This window comes from Sapajus apella, unplaced genomic scaffold (genome assembly GCF_009761245.1).
Source record: "Sapajus apella isolate SASKATOON/1434 unplaced genomic scaffold, GSC_monkey_1.0 scaffold10, whole genome shotgun sequence".
Classification (NCBI taxonomy): Eukaryota; Metazoa; Chordata; class Mammalia; order Primates; family Cebidae; genus Sapajus; species Sapajus apella.
In genome coordinates, this window is record NW_022436950.1 from 41,742,939 (window position 1) to 41,765,850 (window position 22,912).

Consider the following 22,912-nt stretch of genomic DNA (forward strand, 5'->3'; position numbering starts at 1 on the left):
AAGAATGTATACTGGTTGATTTGGTGTGGAGAGTTCTGCAGATGTCTATTAGGTCCGCTTCTCCAGAGCTGAGTTCAACTCCTGAATATCCTTGTTAACTTTCTGTCTCATTGATCTGTCTAATATTGACAGTGGGGTGTTAAAGTCTCCCACTATTATTGTGTGGGAGTCTAAGTCTCTAAGAACTTGCTTTATGAATCTGGGTCCTCCTGTATCGGGTGCCTATACATTTAGGATAGTTAGCTCTTCTTGTTGATTAAACCCCTTACCATTATGTAATGCCCTTCTTTGTCTTTTTTGATCTTTGTTGGTTTAAAGTCTGTTTTATCAGAAACTAGGAATCCAACTCTTGCTCTTTTTTTACTTTCCATTTGCTTGGTAAATATTCCTCAATCCCTTTATTTTCAGCCTACATGTGTCTGCACATGAGATGTGTCTCCTGAATACAGAACACCAATGGGTCTTGACTCTATCCAATTTGCTGTTCTGTGCCTTTTAGTTTTGACATTTAACCCATTTACATTTGAGGTTAATATTGTTTTGTGAATTTGATCCTGTCATTTTGATGCTAGCTGGTTATTTTGCCCATAAGTTGATGTAGTTTCTTCATAGTATCAATGATCTTTACATTTTGGTATGTTTTTGCAGTGACTGGCACTGGTTTTTCCTTTTCAGATTTAGTGCTTCCTTCAGGAGCTCTTGTAAGGCAGGCCTGGTGGTGACAAAATCCCTCAACTTTTGCTTGTCTGTGAAGGATTTGATTTCCCCTTCACTTATGAAGCTTAGTTTGGCTGGATATGAAATTCTGGGTTGAAAATTCTTTTCTTTAATAATATTGAATATTGGCCCCCACACTCTTCTGGCTTGTAGGATTTCTGCAGAGAGATCCGCTGTTAGTCTGATGGACTTCTCTTTGTGGATAACCTGACCTTTTTCTCTGACTGCCCTCAACATTTTTTCCTTCATTTCAACCTTGGTGAATCTGGCGATTATGTGTCTTGGGGTGGTCTCCTCGAGGAGTATTTTAGTGAAGTTCTCTGTATTTCCTGAATTTGAATGTTGGCCTGTCTTGCTAGGTTGGGGAAGTTCTCCTGGATAATATCCTGAAATGTGTTTTCCAGCTTGTTTCCATTCTCCCTGTCACTTTCAGGTACACCAATCAAATGTAGGTTTGGCCTTTTCACATAGTCCCCTATTTCTTTGAGGCTTTGTTCATTCCTTTTTATTCTTTTTGCTCTAATCTTGTCTTTATGTTCATTTCATTAAATTGATCTTCCATCTCTGAATCCTTTCTTCCACTTGATCAATTGGGCTGTTGATACTTGTGTATGCTTCACGAAGTTCTCGTGCTGTTTTTCAGCTCCATCAGGTCATTTATGTTCTCTAAACTGTTTATTCTAGTTAGCAGTTCCTGTAACCTTTTATCAAGGTTCTTACCTTCCTTGCACTGGGTTAGAACATGCTCCTTTAGCTCGGAGGAGTTTGTTATTACCCATCTTCTGAAGCCTACTTCTGTCAATTCGTCAAACTCATTCTCCATCCAGTTTTGTTCCTTTACTGGCAAGGAGTTGTGATCCTTTGAAGGGGAAGAGGCATCCTGGTTTTGGAATTTTCAGCATTTTTGTGCTGGGTTTTCTTCATCTTTGTGAATTTGTCTACCTTTGATCTTTGATGCTAATGACCTTTGGTTGGGGTTTTGGCGTGGACTCCTTTTTGTTGACGTTGATGTTATTGCTTGACTCCTTTTTGTTAATGTTTATGTTATTGCTTTATGTTTGTTAGTTTTCCTTCTAACAGTCAGGTCCCTCTTCTGCAGGTCTGCTGGAGTTTGCTGGAGGTCCACCCAGACCCTGTTTGCCTGGGTATCACCAGCGGAAGCTGCAGAACAGCAGAGATTGCTGCCTGCTCCTTCCTCTGGAAGCTTCGTCCTAAAGGGGCACCCACCAGATGCCAGCTGGAGCTCTCCCATATGAGGTGTCCATCAACCCCTACTGGGAGGTTTCTCCCAGTCAGGGGGCATGGGGTCAGGGACCCACCTGAGAAGACAGTCTGTCCCTTAGCAGAGCTTGAGCACTGTAGTGGGAGATCCACTGCTCTCTGCAGAGCCAGCAGGCAGGAATGTTTAAGTCTGCTGAAACTTCACCCACAGCTGCCCCTTCCCCCAGGTGCTCTGTCCTAGGGAGATGGGAGTTTTATCTATAAGCCCCTGACTGGGGCTACTGCCTTTCTTTCAGAGAGGCCCTGCCCAGAGAGGAGGAATCTAGAGAGGCAATCTGGCTACAGCAGCTTTGCAGTGCTGAGGTGGGTTCCGCCCAGTTCAAACTTCCCAGAGGCTTTGTTTACCCTATGAGGGGAAAACCATCTACTCAAGCCTCAGTAATGGTGGGTCCCCCTCCCCACAACCTGGAGCATCCCAGGTCAACCTCAAACTGTGCTAGCAGCAAGAATTTCAAGCCAGTGGGCCTTAGCTTGCTGGGTTCCATGGAAGTGGGATTTGCTGAGCAAAACCACTTGGCTCCCTGATTTCAGCTCCCTTTCCAGAGGAGTGTCTGGCTGGGGTTCCAGGCACCACTGGGGTACGAACAAAAAAACGTCCTGCAGCTGGTTCGGTGTCTGCCCAAATAGCCGCCCAGTTTTGTGCTTGAAACCTGGGGTCCTGGTGATGTAGCACCCGATGGAATTTCCTGTTCTGCAAGTTGCGAAAACCATGGGAAAAGCATAGTATCTGGGCCTGATAGCACTGTCCCTCACAGCACAGTCCCTCGTGACTTCCCTTGGCTGGGAGAGGGAGTTCCCTGACCCCTTGCACTTCCCAGGTGAGGCAATGCCTCACCCTACTTCTGCTCGCCCTCCATGGGCTGCACCCACTGTCTAACCAGTCCCAATGAGATTAACTGGATACCTCAGTTGGATTGCAGAAATCATCTGCCTTCTGTGTTGCTCTCCCTGGGAGCTGCAGACTGGAACTGTTCCTATTCAGCCATCTTGCCCTGGTCCTCCTCAGTACCATTTATTAAACAGGGAATCCTTTCCCCATTGCTTGTTTTTGTCAGATTTGTTGAAGATGGTTGTAGATATGCCGTCTTATTTCTGAGTTCTCTATCCTGGTCCATTGGTCTATGTGTCTGTTTTTGTACCAATACCATGTGCATGATATGTTTTAAATCATTGTCATGAAAGATTAGGAAATTAGCATTCACCTCTCAATTTAAGTACATTGTTTTATTACTTTTTTAACATTATAATTCTGTTCTGAGACAATAATTTCCACAGTCGGATCTTAATGTTTACTATCAATACTTTTACTAGGATTTATTTATTCTTTGTTTCATAACCCACATATTTTTTTGTGGTTGCTTTTTTCTTTTTTTCCCCAGCTTTACCAAAGTGTAATTGACAAAAAATGGTATACATTTACAGTGTAAATGTACAGTGTAAAGTGTACAGCATGATGTTTGGATATATGTACACATTGTGAAAAGATTACCCCAATCATGTTAATCTACCACCTCATATGGTTATCCTTTTTTTATTTGTTTGTGGTGAGAACATCTAAACTGCCTTAATTCGTAGCAATTTTCAAGTATATAATACATTATTATTAACTGTAGTCACCATGCTATATAGTAGATCTCCGAAGCATATTCATCCTTTAGAACCAAAACTCTGTACCCTTTGACCAATATCTTCCATCTCATTCCCCATCCCCAGCCCCGGCAACCACCATTCTTCTTTCTGCTTCTATGAGTTTGACTTTTTCACCTTCTGCATATAAGTGAAATCATGCAGTATTTGTCTTTCTGTGCTTGGCTTATTTCACTTACCATGATGTCCTCCAGTTTCATCCATGTTGTCATAAATGACAGGATCTCCTTCTTTGTTAAGGCTGAACCGTATTCCATTGTGTATAGAGATACTACATTTTCTTTATCCATTCACCCATTGATGGACCCTAAAGTTGATTCCATATCTATTGACTATTATGAATAATGCTGCAGTGAACATGGAAGTGCAGATTTCTCTTTGACATACTGACTTCATTTCCTTTAGATATGTATACACAGTAATGGGATTTCTAGATCACATGAGAGTATTTTTAATTTTCTGAGAAACCGCCCTACTGTTTTCCAAAATGACCATACTAATTTACATTCCCACCATCAGTGTACAAGGATTCCCTTTCTTCCACATCCTTACCAGAGATCATTTTCATTCCTTGTGAAGTCCTTTTTATCACAGGTATTCTGTATTGGGATGTGGCAGTACTACTTCCTTTCCCACTTTTATCCTGCTTCACCTCCAGCAGTGTTCCTTATGTAAAAGCTAGATAGTAGACAAGAAAAAATGTATAAATATGATTTCTCCATCAATTCTACCTTCTCTGTTACTAAGTCATGTAAAATAGGATCTCTGTGGAGATATTTTGTGCTTCTACTTCACCCTAACCAATACATACTTCTGCACTCAAGACTCTAAAATATCTTTGAAGAGGTCTTCCGGAACATAAACCTCTAGGGAAATCTTTATCCTTTCTGATGTCTGAGGAGGCGTCAGAATCTTCCTCTATATTGGTCCAACTTGCAGTTAGCAGACATTTTACATTGTGTGTGGTTTGGGACTCATAGACGTTTTCCTTTTTAATTGATGATGGCATTTTAAAAATCTATATTTTGTCCTCTTTGTTATTTTCTTGTTTGCAAGGAGAAGGTAGGGAGATAAGAATGCTTTTGCATTTGATTTTTTGTCAGAATCTCTTTTGGCATTAAATCATATTTTTAATTCCTGATATCAGATACTGTCAGAATATATGCACTATTTAATAGAATCTAGTAAGGCTTTTCTGAAAATATTGCTCATTATTATCTTATAACTTGTACTTTGTGTGGTATTTCTGTACAAAATATTTGCATGTTTTGATTTCAATATTGTTTCTAGCAGACAGTATAGTCTGACTAATAAATAACTTAATGAATAGAGTTGGGATGGTTTATAGTTTTTTTCCCTAAAATTAAGAACTTCAGGACTTTTCTTAAGAGTGTTCTAGTCAGACTTCCTTTTAAAAAAAAAAAAAAGTTAGCATCTTCACTCACTTATTTCAATGATTATATTAAACCTTTGCCAAGCCCTCAGTACTACCAGATTGCCCCCACTCCAACAACTGCCTGTGTCATTCTGAGAATATAGCTTTACCTTCTTTTTTGCAGAGTAAGAACCAATTTGTGGAAACCAGCTCAGCCTCCAACCCCAAAACACAAACTTACCTGAATCCTAACTCACCCTTAGCTTCTTATATTTATTTAGTGACTTTCAGTCTTGTCCAAGGTTGTTTATACCTCTTGCAATCTAGATGCTGTCAGTTCCCTCCTCTTCAGGGACCTCATTCCATCTACTGTTATTTTTCTCTCTTGTATTTGAAGTCTTCTTGTCTCCATTGGTTCACCGCTTTCTGTGTTACTTTGAGGAATTACTTAATCCTTCATAGTCTTGCTTTCAAAATTTTCTTATTTGTAAAATGAGGACATCAGGAAAATCTATTTTGCAGGATTGATGTAAAGACTAGAGATATGGTATACAAAGTTCTTTGTATAGTGCCTAGCACCTTGTAAGAGGCAATGTTATTGATAACTATGATACACACCCTCACCAATTCCCTAATTTTCTGCTACCCTTCAAAGCCAAGTTTCTTGAAAAAGTAGTCTACATTCAGAATTTCTACTACTTCACTATCCATTCACTCCTCACCTGCTGAAGTCTACTTCATTACCTTTCTGCCAAAGCTGCCTTGGACAAAGGTCCTCAATGGCTTCCTAACTGCCACAAACTTTCCTTCCTTTTTAGTCTTGACTTCTCAGAAACATCATACCTACTCCTTAAAACTCTTCCTACCCTTGATTTCCATGATACTACTCTCTTCTGGCAATCCTTTTACCTCCATTTGTTTTCCTTTAAAGGCAGATTTCATATTTGGTTCTCCATTCTTTCACCACATATACTCATTCTGTTGTTACCATCCATAGCCATATATCTAGCCCCAGTCTCACTCCTGAGTTTTAGACTGCACTATCCACTACAATAGCCACTAGCCACATGTGGCAATTGAGCACTTGAAATGTGGCAAAACGAAATTGAGATGTCCCCTAAGTGTAAAATACATACTGGGTTTTGAAGACACCATATGAAAAAAGAATGTAAAACATCTTGGTAATGTTTATATTGATTATACTTTTATATGATAATAGTTTAATATGTATTAGTTTAAATAAAATGCATCACTAAAAATTAATTTTACCTTTTTTTCTTTTCTAACATGACAATGGGAAAATTTTAAATAACATGTGTAGCTCACATTATACTTTTATTTGACAATGCTGGTCTAGAGCCACATCTATCAATAGTATACTTCTACTAGAATTCCTACAAATATCACAAATTTTGTATATCACAAACCTAACTCCTCTCTCCAACCCCTCATGCACAAGTACATGAATATTAAGCTTTCCTTGTATTCTATATCCCAATGAATGGTACCACCATCTACTGGACAAGCCATAATTGCATTTACATAATCTCTTCCCCTCCCTGTTGTATCCATATACGTGTCTAAAGGACTTATGATTATTGTACTATTTCCCTCGTCAGATTATAAGTTAATTAAACATAGGGGAATGTGTTTTTAACTATTTCTACATTGTATAGCAAGATGTTTAGTATATTGTAAATGCTGAATAAATATTTTGAATTAATAAATGAAAGGTAATATTTTTTCTCTCACTTTTTTGTAACAGCCTTATTCTGATCATGGAGTTCAAGCAACATATCACCAGGTTTATGCTCCAAGTGCCATCACTATACCTGCACCTGTGATGCAGCCTGAACCAATTAAAGTAAGAAGTTTGTTTTGACTTTTTACTTTGTTTTTCTTCTATTGTATTTCAAGTTTTCCAAGCTTCTCTTTTAGAAAGGAACAACTTTGGATATTTATGATGAGAAGTACAGAATTAGCAAACTCTTTCATGTGAAGGAAATATAATTCTAAATTAACTATAATGGTCAATTTTTTATGTATTATGCTAACATATATGCAACTTAAAATTTTCTATTTTAACCGTTCTTAAGTGTACAGTTCAATGGCATTAATTACATTCACAATGCTATGCAACCATCACCATTGTTTCCAAACATTTTCCTCATCCCAAGTTGAAACTCTGCACCCGTTAAGCAATAACTCCTCCTTTGTGCTTCCTCCCAACCCCTAGTCTCTGGTAACCTCTAATCTGCTTTCTGTCTGTATGAATTTGCCTATTCTAGATACTTAATATATAGTACTCTGATTTTTATTATCTATGTTGATGGCATGTGATATTTATGGGGAGGTGAAAACAATTAATGATCTCCTCTTCCAGTTTGGGAATCATGTTCATGCCTCCTTAGTCAGATTGAGGCCAAAGAATGATAATCTAGTTATATCCATGTATATAATCAACATATTTTAACTATCTACTATGTAGCAGGGAATTTTTCATATTCCCTTAGGACCAAGTTTCTTAGTGAAACTCTTTCATCATCCCTTTAAGTAAATGAACTTTGTCTGCAGTAAACAGCCACAGATTTATCAACTGCTGAGATGGTAATATGAATCCTGCATACAGTGTACTTTGGTGAGGAAGGTAGGCATAGTCTTTGCATTAAAATAATGGATGTTTTAGCTATTTCACACTCATTTTTATGTTCTGGCACATCCTATGTGTTGAACTCAATACCAAGACAGTCTTACTTTAAGAAGCCTCCCAGCCTTCTCATGTCCCTTCACCCCATCACCACTCACTGCCATTACCACTCACTGCCATTACCACTCACTGCATCCCTCCACTGCCTTTACCACTATACAGCAAATGTGAAATAAAACTGTAATTTTGACATAGTGTCAAAACCTCTATTACTTATAGAGGCTTCATTTTTAGTATTGTTAGAAAATCTTCTAAAACAGACTTCTTCTGACGTTAACATTTACTCCAAATATACTTATGCAGAAATCGCTGATATTGCTATGCCGTATTATATAAGTGATAGTTATTTTCAGTTACTGAGAGAGAGCTATAGCACAAGTGATGGAAATTGTATAATTTATACAATTATACAAATTGAATAATTTGAATAGAGGACGGAGTGGTGGGTGGTATTTGGATAGGAGAAATTTCCAAAGGATATTAATGTTAAACATTCTTAAAATTTAATTATTCTAGTTTTATATATTCTCTAAATTTTCTTAGGTCTGTGAGTAGATAACATCAGAAATTATACAGAGAAACTGGTATCTTACTCTTTAATATAGTCATATAAAGATTACCAATTCTTGCCAACTGTGGTGGTTCATACCTGTAATCCCAGCACTTTGGGAGGCCAAGGTAGGAGGATTGCTTGAAGCCAGAAGTTTGAGACCATAGTGAGACCCTGTCTCTACAAAATAAAATTCTTTTTAACTAGCTGGGCATGGTGGTGCACCCCTATAGTGCTAACTACTCAGGCGGCTGAGGCAGGAGCATCACTTGAGCCCAAAGATTCAAGGTTACAGTGAGCTATGATCACGCCATTGCGTTCTAGCCTAGGCAACAGAGTGAGACCATGTATATATCTAAAAAATTTTTTATATTTTTTGGCCGGGCGCGGTGGCTCACGCCTGTAATCCCAGCACTGTGGGAGGCCGAGGCGGGTGGATCACGAGGTCAAGAGATCAAGACCATCCTGGTCAACATGGTGAAACCCCGTCTCTACTAAAAATACAAAAAATCAGCTGGGCATGGTGGCGCGTGCCTGTAATCCCAGCTACTCAGGAGGCTGAGGCAGGAGAATTGCCTGAACCCAGGGGGCGGAGGTTGCGGTGAGCCGAGATCGCGCCATTGCACTCCAGCCTGGGTAACAAGAGCGAAACTCCGTCTCAAAAAAAAAAAAAAAAAAAAAAATTTTATATTTTTTAATCACTAATTCCTCTTTTGTTAGAGATGAAAAAAAATAATAATGGACTTCCAAAGTCAAAACTGAAACGCAAGACAATTATGTAGAATTTTGTGTTTCTTGTTTTTATTTTTTAAGGTTAAATGTTCTATGCATTTTATACTCAATATTTTTCTTTAGGTGATTTAGTGGCCCTGAATACAAATTAATGCCCCACTCAAAGACAGACACTCTCCAAAACCACTTCTGTAGTTTTCTAGTACTGTGTAACTGTAGAAATGCTTTAATATGCATGTATTACTGTGTGGCAAATTATCTATTTTTATTTATAGTACATTTGTATTATAACATGGAAATCTTAATATACAAATGTTGTTCTATATTACAAAACAATCTTTTTCTAGAACATATTACTAATATTAAAATATTAGTGAACAACATTTGAAACACTAGCCTTTTTTTACCTCCAATGCAAATTTTCTCTAGTACCAAAAATCTTGGTGATTTTTAAAATAGAAAAGTGGAAATATTCTTTGGAAGAGTTTGAATCTGTTGTTTTTATAAGCATAAGTCATTTCTAAAACTCTAACGATTACAACTTTGTGAATGTTAATCGAGAATATCCCAAAGTAGGAATTTCACATGTCAAAACTATCTGGAAGCAACAAATCTATTCAATGAAATAGAAATATTATACAGAGTTCAGAGCACAAGTCTAACTTCTGTGAGGTACTGTTTACCAGAAACTACTCATTGACTGTAAGCCATAGCCTACATACTCTGTCAAGTCAAATACAAAAATGAATAAATACAAAACAGACCAATATAAAGGTAACTAGATTAATATGATACTAATTAGGGCTATTATTCCCTAACTCAGCAGTAACATCTTACACAGAATCAAGTTTTAGGCCAGGTGTCGTAACTCACACCTGAACCCCAGCACTTTGGGAGGCCAAGGCAGGAAGATCACTTGAGCGAGGAGTTTGAGGCCAGCCTGGCAATATGGCAAGACATCTCTAATTTTAAAAAATAAAACAAGAGAATTAAGTTTTAAAGTCAACAAAACGAAGCCACATAATGTCAAAATTATTCCACCAACTAGGAAGGAACAAAAGGAAAATCTGTGTTTCTGGGTAGGTGAACTATTCTGTTTCTAAGATAAATATCAAATCCCAAGGTATGAAGGGTATGAGTGGAGAATTCTAAAGTGTTTTGTTTTCTTACAGTATTTTTACACTTTTGCATTAATATAAGTGTCTAATAAAACTTATATGGATTAAGTTCAATGTGTATTTTATTTAACTCTCATATCTACCAACAAGCCATGAAAACATGTGGATGTTAAGGATCATATTTAACCACTTGCCAGGCTATGAGGAATTTCTTCTAATTAAAGTGTTGATTGGACTTAAATGAAAAACACAACTAATGGTCTACAAAGTATGATTCAGAAGTAAATTGGAAAGGCATCTGAAGTGCTACCACTATCTACTTCTAGTTCAAAGACCCAAAGCATGTACTTACCTAAAAATTAGCAACTGTCTCTATTTTATAAAAAGCTTATGCTGCTTGTGTGTTTTTCCCAACCATTTCCTCATTTGAGTATCATTAATACTTCTTATAAATCAATGTAGAGACTAAAATTTTCTTGTATTCTGTAAAACCTAGGAAGGACAAGTATAAAGCAATATAATATAAAGGGAAGAGACAGGAAAAGCTGGTTCTTTGTAACTCTGAACATATAAGGAAGGTATAAATTTTCATATATGCTGTATATAGCCAAACAATAGCCTCAGATTCTCTAGAATAAATTTTTTACTCATAAAGAACTAAGCAGGAGGAGCAAAAAAATGCTTCCTTTTTGATGTAAATCTAAAAGCGAGGACATAGAACAGTTAGGAGAATCAAGTGTTCATGACACCAGTTATAATTGTCATGGGTAGATCCCCACTGAAGGATGAGTAAACAGAAAAATATATATTATATGAGTTCTGTGAAAAAAATTGAATATGGCACTAAATTGAAGGCAAGGATGAATAGTACAAATATGTATAAGAACATATGTATGAGAGGAAATTAAATGCAATTTTTAAAATATATCCCATATTCTCAATAATAGATCTTTAAAAAACAATTGAAAACTGAAAAATAGGAAAAATGAAATGGTTGCTGGCTACTGTAAGAAAATACTGCCCAAAAACTGTTTGACATGATGGAAAGAATCATATTTGCCTTTGTCATAAAAGACCAGTAGTCACAATAGAAAATGAAATCCTTGACAGAGAAAGATGTTTTTAATTCTTCCAGAATGTAAAAGAAAATAACATGAAAGATGAAATGATGAAATAAAATGCTAGATAGAGAGAGCAGAGAGACAGATCCAACCAAAACATAGTAATTCCCAAGAAAAGAATACAGAATAAATGGAACAAAAAGAACGTGCAGAAATTTTAACAGCAAAACAAAAACACTGTGACTCGAATTTACAAATCAAAACAGGATTCATCATGCTTCAAGCAAAATTAATGAGAGGCAATCCATGCATAGATATCCTAGCAATTATCTTTCCCCCATCATCCCACTCTACCAAACGTCCTTGGCCTTTTAACATTTTATTTTAAAATAATTTACACTTACAGAAAGGTTGTAAAAAAAAATACAGAGTTCATATATCTCTTCACTCAACTTCTGATTTTAACAGCTTATATAATCAAAACAATTAGTAAAACCAAGAAATTACCATTCATAAAGTACTATTAAGTAAACTACAGACCTATTAAGTAAACTACAAACTTCATCAACTTTTTCACTAATGTTCTTTTTCTGTTCTAGGATGTAATATTAAATCCTACATTAATTTGTCATGTCTCCTTATTCTCCATCAATCTGTGACATTTACATAGTCTTTTGTTGTCTTTCATGACCTTGATTCTTTTTTAAAATACTGATTAGTTATTTTGTAGAACACTCTTTACTTTGGGTTTGGCCTATGTTTTCTCTTAATTAGATAAAGGTTTTCAATTTGGAACAATAATATCACAGAGGTGATATGCCCTTATCAGTGTGTCATGTCAGGGGTATGAGATGCCAATGTGTCTCATTACTGGCAGTGTTAACTTTTTTTTTTTTTTTTTTTGATCACTTTAAGCATAAAAAGTAACTTGCCCACAGTATCATAGTTGAGTAAGTGGCAGATCCAAGACTCTAATCCAAGCATGCTTTCTACCATAGAGAAAAAGTTAGCTGGTCCCTTAAATCCCTGCAGTGAAGATGACTGACAAACTGTGCACAAAGAACTTTCCATTAGGATTTTAGTGCCTCCCTCATAACTATGAACATGCAGCCACATTAGAAGAAAACCTCTAGAGTGAGAGAACAAAATAAACAGAAAAAAAGAAATTCACAAGAAACATACAATGCAGGGAGCAGAAGAAAATATCGAAGAAACTACAGTTAATATGCTCTCAGAAACAGACAAAAACTAATGAGAAGTGGTACATGCATAGACACCCTGATACTTTTTCTCTCAAACATCTGTCCTTTTGATTTTTTAGCCTTGTATTTTGAAATAATTTCAGATTTACTGAAAAATTGTAAAAATTAAATAGAGTTTCTATATATCCTTCACCTACTTCATCCTTTGGCTGGCAGGCACTGGCACAGGAAAGGAACATCAGTACATTCTAAACTATATACCTTATTCTAAAATTTCACTAGTTTTTCCACTAATGTGACAACTGAAATAAATTATGTGTGAGTTAAACATTAAAGGCAAAAGTTTTCAGAAAAAGAACCAAAAAAGATTGAGGTGAATAACAATAGAGAAAAGATAAAATTAGATTAATCCAAGAAGTCAAATATTTTTTAAATTGCAGAAAGAGGAGTAGAGAAAATTGTTCGGAGGAAATTATCAATAAATTAATACAAGAAAACTTCCTAGAAATTTAAGGACAAGAGTCTGTAAATTGAAAGGGCCTACCAACTACTCACCACAATTACTGCAAAAGACTCACACTAAGTCAAATTATTGTGAAATTTCAGAATGGCAGGAATAATAGAAAAAATTTCAAAAGCTTCTAAGGAGAGAAAATAGATCACATTTCCCCTTGATCTTATCTATTTCTTAAAATAAATTTTACAAAAACTTTTACCTCAAATGTATCATGTAACCTGGAAATAATTACAGTGGTTCACTTTGTCTCAATGGTTCACTTTGTAAGAAAGTTTAGTATATTTTTTGCAGTAATTTTCTGCTTCCTTTTTCCTTTTGCAGACTTTAAATAGAATTCCATCCACTTGAGTGAGTTTTTCTATGCACAACTAAATCAGATAAAATACATTCAGATAAAATTCCATTCCATACATTTTCTTTGCCATTCTTTCTTCAGTACTTTAGACCTTAGGTATACCATTCACAAACCAGTGTTAAGTGTATTGTACTTTTCGTTTATATTTAAACTTCAAAATGATAACAGGTTTTAAAGTATTTGTACATTGCAGAACACTTTATCTTTGCAGAATAAATTCTTTCTGCAATGAGATATTCCTAACCCAAATTGTATTAGCTCTTTATTGCAGTGTGAAAATAGCTGCTTGTTTCATCTTATAAATCTTTCAGGAAGAGTTCTTCATGTCATCCTGGAAATTTAAACCAAGGTTTATTTAGAAGCCTCCTCATTAAACTGTAAAGTTTGGTCAAAAAAAATTTACTTAAAAAATATTTATAGGATCTTTTCTGTTCCATACTGTCAATTTTGTCTTACTCCTATAATGCTTATATGAGCTGGAGATTACCTCAATTCCCTTTATTTTTACTTCCTATATTGACTTGGTACATTTTTTTCTCATTTTTGAATGCTGCTCCTTAAGAAATTTTCTTAAAAGTAAGGAAAGGGAATAAAAATCAGATCAGCTTGTTTATCCTTCTAATCTGGCAAAAATACACATATTTAATTGGAGGATGATATTACAACTATAGCCAGAATAGGCTGGGCGCAGTGGCTCATGCCTTAATCCCAGCACTTTGGAAGATCAAGGTGGGCAGATCACTTGAGGCCAGGAGTTCAAGACCAGTCTGACCAGTGCAGTGAAACCCTGCCTCTACTAAAAATACAAAAAAAAAAAAAAAAAAAGCTGGGCGTGGTGGTACATACCTGTAATCCCAGCAGCTCGGGAGCCTGAGGCACAAGAATCACTTGAACCCAAGAAGCAGAGGTTTCAATGAGCCAAGATCATGCCACTGCATTGCATCCTGGGTGACAGAGCGAAACTGTCTCAAAAACAAACAAACAAAAACTATACCTAAAATAAAACTTGACTTACAGATTTAAGTTATTACTGCCATTTCTTTAAATATTGCTACATACTGTCAAATCTGGCAGAATCTTCATGTATTATGGATCATTAGTTAACTCTATAAGTCACATAAATAAGCTGTCCTTCACATAAAAATAACATATGGACTCTACCATATTACAAGCCTTAAGTAAGAGCTCATTCTCACTAGTTCATCAAATATCCATTGAGCATGACATTTGAAAAATAGTATCTGCAGTGCTGTAAATACAATTAATAAGACCTTACCCTCAAGATTACTTTCAGCTGTCTTCATGACCTAAGCCCATAATTTTCTTGTAACTTAAACTGTTACTTTAGAATTGTCAATGGTACCAGGTGTGGTGGTTCATGCCTGTAATCCCAGCACTTTGGGAGGCCGAGGCAGGTGGATCACAAGGTCAGGAGTTCAAGACCAGCCTGGCCAAAATGGTGAAACCCTGTCTCTACTAAAAATACAAAAACTAGCCAGGCGTGGTGGCACATGCCTATAGTCCCAGCTACTCGGGAGGCTGAGGTAGGAAAATTGCTTGAACCCAGGAGGCAGAGCTTGCAGTGAGCCAAGATCATGCCACTGTACCCCAGCCTCGGTGACAGAGCAAAAGAAAAAAAAAAAAAAAAAAAGAATTTTCAATGGCTATTTCCTTTAAATATGGCAAAATTCAGTGCCAACATGTGCTTTTTATTGAAACTGGAAGGACCTAAGTTAAATTAGCTTGTTTTGGAAATAAGTAAAAAGAATAAATGTGGGAAATATCAATAGATCTTCTCTAGGATATCAAATTAAGTTATATATACTATAATGCACATTTCTAAAAATTCTTATGTAAACATTTATCACTCAAAGGTATCACTTTTCTATTTTGAAATGAGTAAAAACTATTAGCAACAAGGCAAGGATGTCCCCTCCTACCATTTTTTTCAACTAACAGTAAAACACAGAATAAGCAGAGATTTAACTTAACCATGGTAACAAATGCACACATACTTATTTTCCTAAATATCTAAACATATATCTATTTAATCCTGTTATTTGTAGTCTCAAAAGCACTAGTGTTTTATAGCTTCTTTCTCTCAAGGTTTCTATTAAACTTGTAATTTCTGATTGAATTAAAGTGAATCCAATATATTTAAGTCTGGTAATAAATTATTCTCACATTATAAAGTTGTCTTAGTTCAGGCCACTATAACAGCTACATCATAGACTGGGTAGCTTATGCAACAAACATTTATTTCTCAAAGTTTTGGAGACCAAGAGGTTGGAAAGTCCAACGCTGAGGTGCTGGGAGGTCTGGTATCTGTTAAGAACTAACTTCCTGGTTTGCTGATGCCTGTCTTCTCCAGTCTGCGAGGTGAAAAGCAGAGAGAGCAGAAGCAAGCTCTTTCCTGTCTCTTCTTACAAGGGCACTAATCCCATTCATGAGAGCTCACCCTCATGACCTAATTACCTCCCAAAGATCCCACCTCCAAATACCATCACACTGGGCTTTTACACATGAATTTGGGTGGGATACAAACATTCAGTCCATACCAAGAATATATTCACCATATGCACTTAGAGCACCTTATTAAGGTTTCCTTTCCTAGTATTATCAGAAGTTCTTAGCCTGAAAACTTCTTTCCAGACTGGAAAGTTAAACCAGGGGTCACAAAAGGGCCCAATAGTAAATGTTTTGAGCTTTACAGGCTAAATACATAGTTGCTATCAAAATTACTCAACTCTGCCATTGTAACATGAAAGTAGCCATAGACAAAACAGAAACAATGAGTAAGACTGTGTTCCAGTAAAACTTTATCTATAAAACAGGTGATGGGGAGGGATAGCATTAGGAGAAATACCTAATGTAGATGATGGGTTTATGGGTGCAGCAAACCACCATGGCACATGTACACCTGTGTAACAAACCTGCATGTTCTGCACGTGTACCCCAGAACTTAAAGTATAATAAAAAATAATAATAAATAAATAAAAATTTTTTTAAAAAACAGGTGATGAGCCAGATTTGGCCTGCTGTCCATAGTTTTATGACCCTTGAGTTACAGTATAATATGAAATATAGCATAAATGCATTTGCTATAATTTTATTTTTAATTATTTCTTTTAAATCTATTTTTTAGTTTAACATGAATTATCTGACCCTGAGCCTCTGGGCTATTTTAATATTTACATTAGCCATAAGCCCTTACTAGCCAAAATACTGAAGTGAGGGGGAAGTGTAAGTAAAAGGTAATTTGTGATATTTATTCATTCATTACTGTGTAAGGATGAGTATTAATTGGTACGGTAATCTGAGTAAATCTTACACTTCTTTTTTGGGGAAAAATCTTACTGTTTTATTTTCAGATCCAATTATGGGTGTCCATTCTTAGTTTGAGCACTCACTTTCCTTGAATTCTGTGTCGATCATTCCTTCTAATTGAACATTCTTTTCTCCTTTTACCTAGTCTTTTCTTCTTTTCCGTTAGAACCTAGACTACTTGGATAGGCACTGTACTTATCATTACATAAAATTCTACTCATGAAACCTTAATCTCTTACAGAATAGTTTTTTAAAATTATTTGAATAATATCTTCCTCTACTTTCAGGACATATGATGAGATCAGGTAGTAGGATTTTGTATTCTACACATCATTAACAGCATTTTAAATTTACCTTAGAAAAGTGTCGGGGAAGAATATAGGGGTATGCTTTTTATTCCATATGAAATTATTTCATATGAAATTGTTTATTCAGTATTGCAATCTATTCAAACTACTCATCTTAAGATATATTGCCAAGATATGTTTGACAGCTTCTTGTTAGCCAAATCCCAAAGGTCTTGTGCTAGTCTTTGTCTTCTTAGATTTTCTTTAATTCAATACTGTCAACTAGCCTGTCTTCAAATTTTATTATTCCTAAGATATGACTCTCTTTCTTTGCCTTCAGTTTGATCTTTCAGTGTCTCTTTAAGAAATATATTTCTTCCTCTCTTATCAACCACTAATTATAGCACAATTCCCTTTTTCCTCTAAACTGTCTTCCTAAGGGAGTTCTCTAAGTTCATTGTTGTAAAGAAGTCAAAAGCAGTCTTGAATAATCCAGACTGTCTAATGTCAATTTGGTGCAGCTTATTCTATGTCCTCTTCCTCATTGGTACTAGATCAGAAACAGTCATCTCCATCAAGTTGTCTTCCATAAATTCCTTTAGTATTGTGTCTATTAGCTCTTTAATTTTTCTAAGATCTATATCTTGAAACCCTTCACCCTCCACCGTTTTTTTCATATCCATAATCTCTTTCATGATTTCCATGATTGGCTCTGTTGTAAATCCTGTGAAGTTATGTACAACATCTAGACACAGTTTCTCCAGTAGGAATTTATTATTTCAGGCTTGATGGTTTTCCAGCTTTTTCTATAACAATGGCATCTTCAATGCTGTAATCCCTCCAGACTTGCATGATATTCTCCCTTTGGGGTCTCTTCCATAAAGTTGACAATTCTTTCCATAAAATATCATGTGTAATGAACCTTAGAGGTCCTTATGACCCTCTGAGGTTGAATTAGAGGCATTGTGTTTAGGGACAAATAGACCACTTTGATACCTTCAGTGTTGAACTCGTAGGGTTCTGGGTGGCCAGAGCATTGTATAATATCAAAAGAGTTTTAAAAGACAATCTTTTACTGGCATGCTACTTTTTCACTTCAGGGACAAAGCATCAGTAGAACCAATTCAGAGAAAGGATTCTTACTGTCCAGGCCTTCTTGTTGCACAGTCAAAAGTCTGGCATCTGGTGTTTATGTTTTCCCTTCAAGATTCAGGTATTAGCAGCTTTATAGATAAGGGCAGCACTGATCATAAACCTGACTGCATTTGCAAAAAACACTAGAGTTAGCCTCTCCCTTCCTGCCTTAAATCCTGATGCTTCCTTCTCTTCCTTATTAATAAATGTTCTTTTGGCATTTTCTTTTCTTGAATAAGGCACATCTGTCTGCATTAAAAACCTGTTTAGGCAGATATCCTTTTTCCTCAATGATTTTCATAATGGCATCTTGGAACTCATCTGCTGCCTTCTGGAACTCATCTGCTGTCTTTTAGAAGCTGTTTCTCCTGTTATCTTGACATTTTTTAAGCCAAACCTCTTTCTAAAATTATCAAACCACCCTTTAGTGGCATTAAATTATCCAGCTTTAGATCCTTCACCTTCCTTTTGCTTTAAGTTTTTATATAATGACTTCGCTTTTTCTCAAATCATATTAGAGTCCATAGGTTTGCCTTTCTTATAGCAATCCCACATCCACATAAAAGCTGCATTTTCTAACACAAGATAAAAAGATATTATTTTACAAAAAGTCCAAGGTGTTTGTGCCTGCTGGCATAGCTGCAGCAGTGCCTTCATGAATTTCCTTTTTTTTTTTTTTTTACAGTGGTCCTTATGCTGGATTCATTTGTCTTGAAGTGGTGAGCAGCCTCAGCTGCAGACCTCAATCTGCAGTGTATACAAAGCAATTCAACTTTTTCTTATAATGTCATGACTTTGCTTCTTGGGAGCACTTCCTGCATTATTAGTGGCATTTCTTAAGGGTCTTATGGTGTTATTCAAGGTTTACAGTATTGCACTAAACATGAGAAATATGCAAAAACTGAGAAAGATTAAATTTTACTTTGATATGCAATTTGCTGGAGAGGTGAACTGCTCACACAGAGATGATTACCATCACATGGTATTTTAAGCAGACACAATACTTGAGCTCATCATTTGAGCATACTGCAATAGTAATAGGAAGTTGCTATGAAATTTTTATAGTAATACAGTATGAACCTACTGTAAATTTTATGAAGTTATGATATAATACTGCATCTTTACATTTGTTTATATTTCTCTCAACTGCAAATGGCACCATGTATGGTCTGTGTTTATATGCAGAAGTTTTGATAAATTTTAACTTTTTATTAAAAATTTGTGTATATTTTATGGTAGTAAATGATAGAATAACCCTACATATATTTTATGCACTCATGACATACCTAACTTTAAAAATGCCTCATTAATTTTTTCAGTATTTCTTAGGCAGTACAGCTCATCTGTGAGTTTTTTCAAATTGTTGCAAATCTCCAAATAATTTTCTGATATATTTATTGAAAAAAACTTTACATGTAAGTGGCTAGGTGCGGTGACTCATGCCTGTAATCTCAGCACTTTGGGAGGCTAAGGTGGGCGAATCACTCGAGGCCAGGAGTTTGAGACCATCCTGGTCAACATGGTGAAACCCTGTCTCGACTAAAAATACAAAAATTAGCCAGGAATGGTGGTGCATGCCTGTAATCCCAGCTACTCAGGTGGCTAAGGCACAAGAATCACTTGAGCCCAGGAGGCAGAGGTTGCAATGAGCCAAGATCTCACCATTGCACTCCAGCCTGGGTGAAAGAGTGAGATCCTGTCTCAGGAAAAAAACAAAACAAACAAAAAAAAAACTTCACATATATTTAATAAGTACACCCATGCAGTTCAAACTCATGTTGTTCAAGGGTCAGCTTTATTTATTTATCTCTCCACTGCCAAATCCTTTTTCAAAGCTACATTACTGCCTAATAGGATTACTCTATATATATATATATTTTGGAGACAGAGTCTTGCTCTGTCACCTGAGCTGGAGTGCAGTGACATGATCTCAGCTCACTGCAACCTCTGCCTCCCAGGCTCAAGCGATTCTCCTGCCTCAGCTTCCTAAGTAGCTGGGACTATAGGCGTGTGCCATCACACTCAGCTAATTTTTGTATTTTTAGTAGAGATGGGCTATCACCATATTGGCTGGGCTGATCTCGAACTCCTGACCTCATGATCCACCCACCTTGGCCTGGATCCATCAGGTGATCCACCCGCCTCGGCCTCCCAAAGTGCTGGGATTACAGACATAAGCTACCATGCCCGGCCTAGGATTAGTATACATTTCTTCAAAACTTCTACATCTTCACTTCCCACCTTTTAGTCATGCATAAAATCTGAATTTAGCTTTTATCTGACATTAAGTTTTCCCCTCTTATCACTCTCATCAACTGTTAGCCACACCCTTACCATTAAATATTATATTCTCTGGCCAGGCACGGTGGCTCATGCCTATAATCCCAGCACTTTGGGAGGCCAAGGTGGGTGGATTGCCGGAAGTCAAGAGTTCAAGACCAGCCTAAGCAGCATATGAAACCCCATCTCTACTAAAAATTCAAAAATTATCCGGACATGGTGACGTGCACCTGTAGTCCCGGCTACTTATGACGCTGAGGCACGAGTATTGCTTGAAGCTGGGAGGCAGAGGTTGCAGTGAGCTGAGATCACACCACTGCACTCCAGCCTGGGCAACAGAGTGATATATATTCTCTCCAGTTTTACCATATTTATCAACCTAAATTATTCATATATGAATATACTGAAGTTAGTACTGGTCCCTGTTCTCTCTAGCACATTGAGCCTTTAACCAAGTAATTTCATATACATAAAACAATTTAACTTCATTTATCTCTGTTTCACCTGGGAGGACCAGTGTTTATTGGGTTACAGCCAATAGCCTATAAGTAGTTAACTGGGTATGAATAGTTGTGTATTATCATAATAGATTTTATTCATTCAGCAAATATTTATTGAGCACCTACCTTGTGCTTGTCATTATTCTAGGTATTGGGAATACAGCTATGAACATTAGTAAATGGTACTGGACAGTATTAAACAGGCCAGGGAAATTTAGGCCAGTCTGTAGAGTTTGGTTTTAGCAAACCCAACAAAGTTGAGCCATTAGAGCCATGCTATCTCCAATATGGTACCCACTAGCTACATGAGGCTATTTAATTTTTATTTTAAATTAATTTAAATTAAATTAAAAATTCAGTTCTTGAGTTGCAACTAACCACATTTCAAGTGCTAAATAGCCGCATGTGACTAGTGGCCACTGTACTTGATAGTGTAGACGTAAAACATTCCCAGCAACATAGACTGTTCTATTAGAACTGCTCTAGAGTTAGTAGAACAAATATGGAAAATTTTGAGCCTATCCACAATTTAAAATATGTCTTAGGACAGCTTGCTTCCCTAAATTAGGAGCTGGCTTAGGCCCAAATTGCCAAAAAGGTAGTAGTAACTAGGTTGATTCTTTGACCCAAACTAGTATTAACAACAACAACAATAAAAATGCCAGGATGACACAGGTATGTGAAATTCTTCTGAATTATACAGTGTAAGTACCTATATGCCTGTCCTACTTATGCCCACTTAAAGGATACTTTTGGGTTTTGGACAACTTTCTAAAGAGCCTCCTGCCAAAAACACAATTCCTCTTTTAAAAACAAGTTTTTAAGACTCACCTAAGAGAAGGAAATGTAACTCGTAATCTGTGCTGACCCATCCTTTGTTTTATTTACCAAACATTTATACTGTAATACTAGACTAGAGATTGTTTAATATCAATTCTAAGCTCTCAGCAGAAACAAGCTTTTCCTGAGTTCAGGGGCCCTCCTAATTGCTAGCCTCTCACTTTTTAACATTTTAATTTAATTGGTACCAAAGTTCTGCAGATATTTAGTGAATGTTGATTGATCGTCTGCACTCATCTGTTCTAACTAATCTTTTTTTTTTTCCATTCAGTGTTCCTGATCTATATTTTCTCTTTACTTAACAGACAGTGTGGAGCATTCATTATTAAGACAATTGGGCAGCTCTAGTCCAGCTCAACTGATTTCTTGTCCAGTGATCCTTGTGTGGCCGAGATCCAGCTTCAACAAAACAGCTAGAAACTGCCCATTGTGAAACTTAGGGTTAGTTAATACCTCACCATACTCAGTTATTCCAATATAAGCTGTCTAAATTTGATAAAATTTGCTTTTTCAGCTGTTCTACAAAATTATTTAGGTAGATGTGGCATGTTGGTTTTTTATGTGCTAATCTAACTGTAATGACCTTTTCTACAACATGTTTTATCCATTCCATAAATAATAACCACACTGGGAATAGTGAGGTGTCTTTTATTTTCTCTGCTTTGGGTTATTTTTCCTTATCAAACTATTAGATGTTATGTTTCACATTATTTTATATTTATTTTCACATTTAGGATAAGAATCACTTTTAATTATAACACTTTTAATACTTTTAATATTTTACACTTTTAATATTTTACAACAGTATACTATTTTAATATTAATGATTTAATTCTATTTTTTGCTTTGCCATTTTGTCATTTAATATGCTTTTGTCTAATTTTTCATTCATCTGTAACTGCTACTCCTTAATTTTGCATCTGCTATGGTTTTCAGAATCTGAATGGTATTTATATTTCTTTTTTATAACATTTTCCAAATATTAGAAATACCATCAACATGATCAATATTCTTGCCTTTTCATGTAATTTGACTATATTAAATTATTTCTCCAATGTTTAAGACAATATTGAAATCCTCCTATAACATAATTTATTTGGTATCAAATTTTATAAAATATGGATCCACCTTGGGAATTTTGATAAAAGAAGAGTTCACCTCTGACATGATCGCATAACATTGATTGAAATTCCACCAAATTAATGTTCTTTGAACGCTTTAATCCTTAAACCTTTTCTTCTTATATGCAACCAATATATTCAATTATACATGTGATTAATTT

The 22,912-nt window shown here is 36.1% G+C and overlaps 1 protein-coding gene across 2 annotated transcripts in view; it reads left to right on the forward strand.

Annotated features, from left to right (window-relative positions):
- BOLL (boule homolog, RNA binding protein) overlaps positions 1–22,684 on the forward strand; it is a 57,806-nt gene extending 35,122 nt beyond the window's left edge. For both annotated transcript variants that reach the window (XM_032278764.1, XM_032278765.1), the window contains exons 10-11: positions 6,786–6,884; positions 21,936–22,684. In XM_032278764.1, coding sequence (XP_032134655.1) covers positions 6,786–6,884; positions 21,936–21,959 — 123 coding nt within the window. In that variant the 3' untranslated portion in view covers positions 21,960–22,684. The remainder of the gene's footprint in view (positions 1–6,785; positions 6,885–21,935) is intronic.
- The last annotated feature ends 228 nt before the right edge of the window (positions 22,685–22,912 follow it).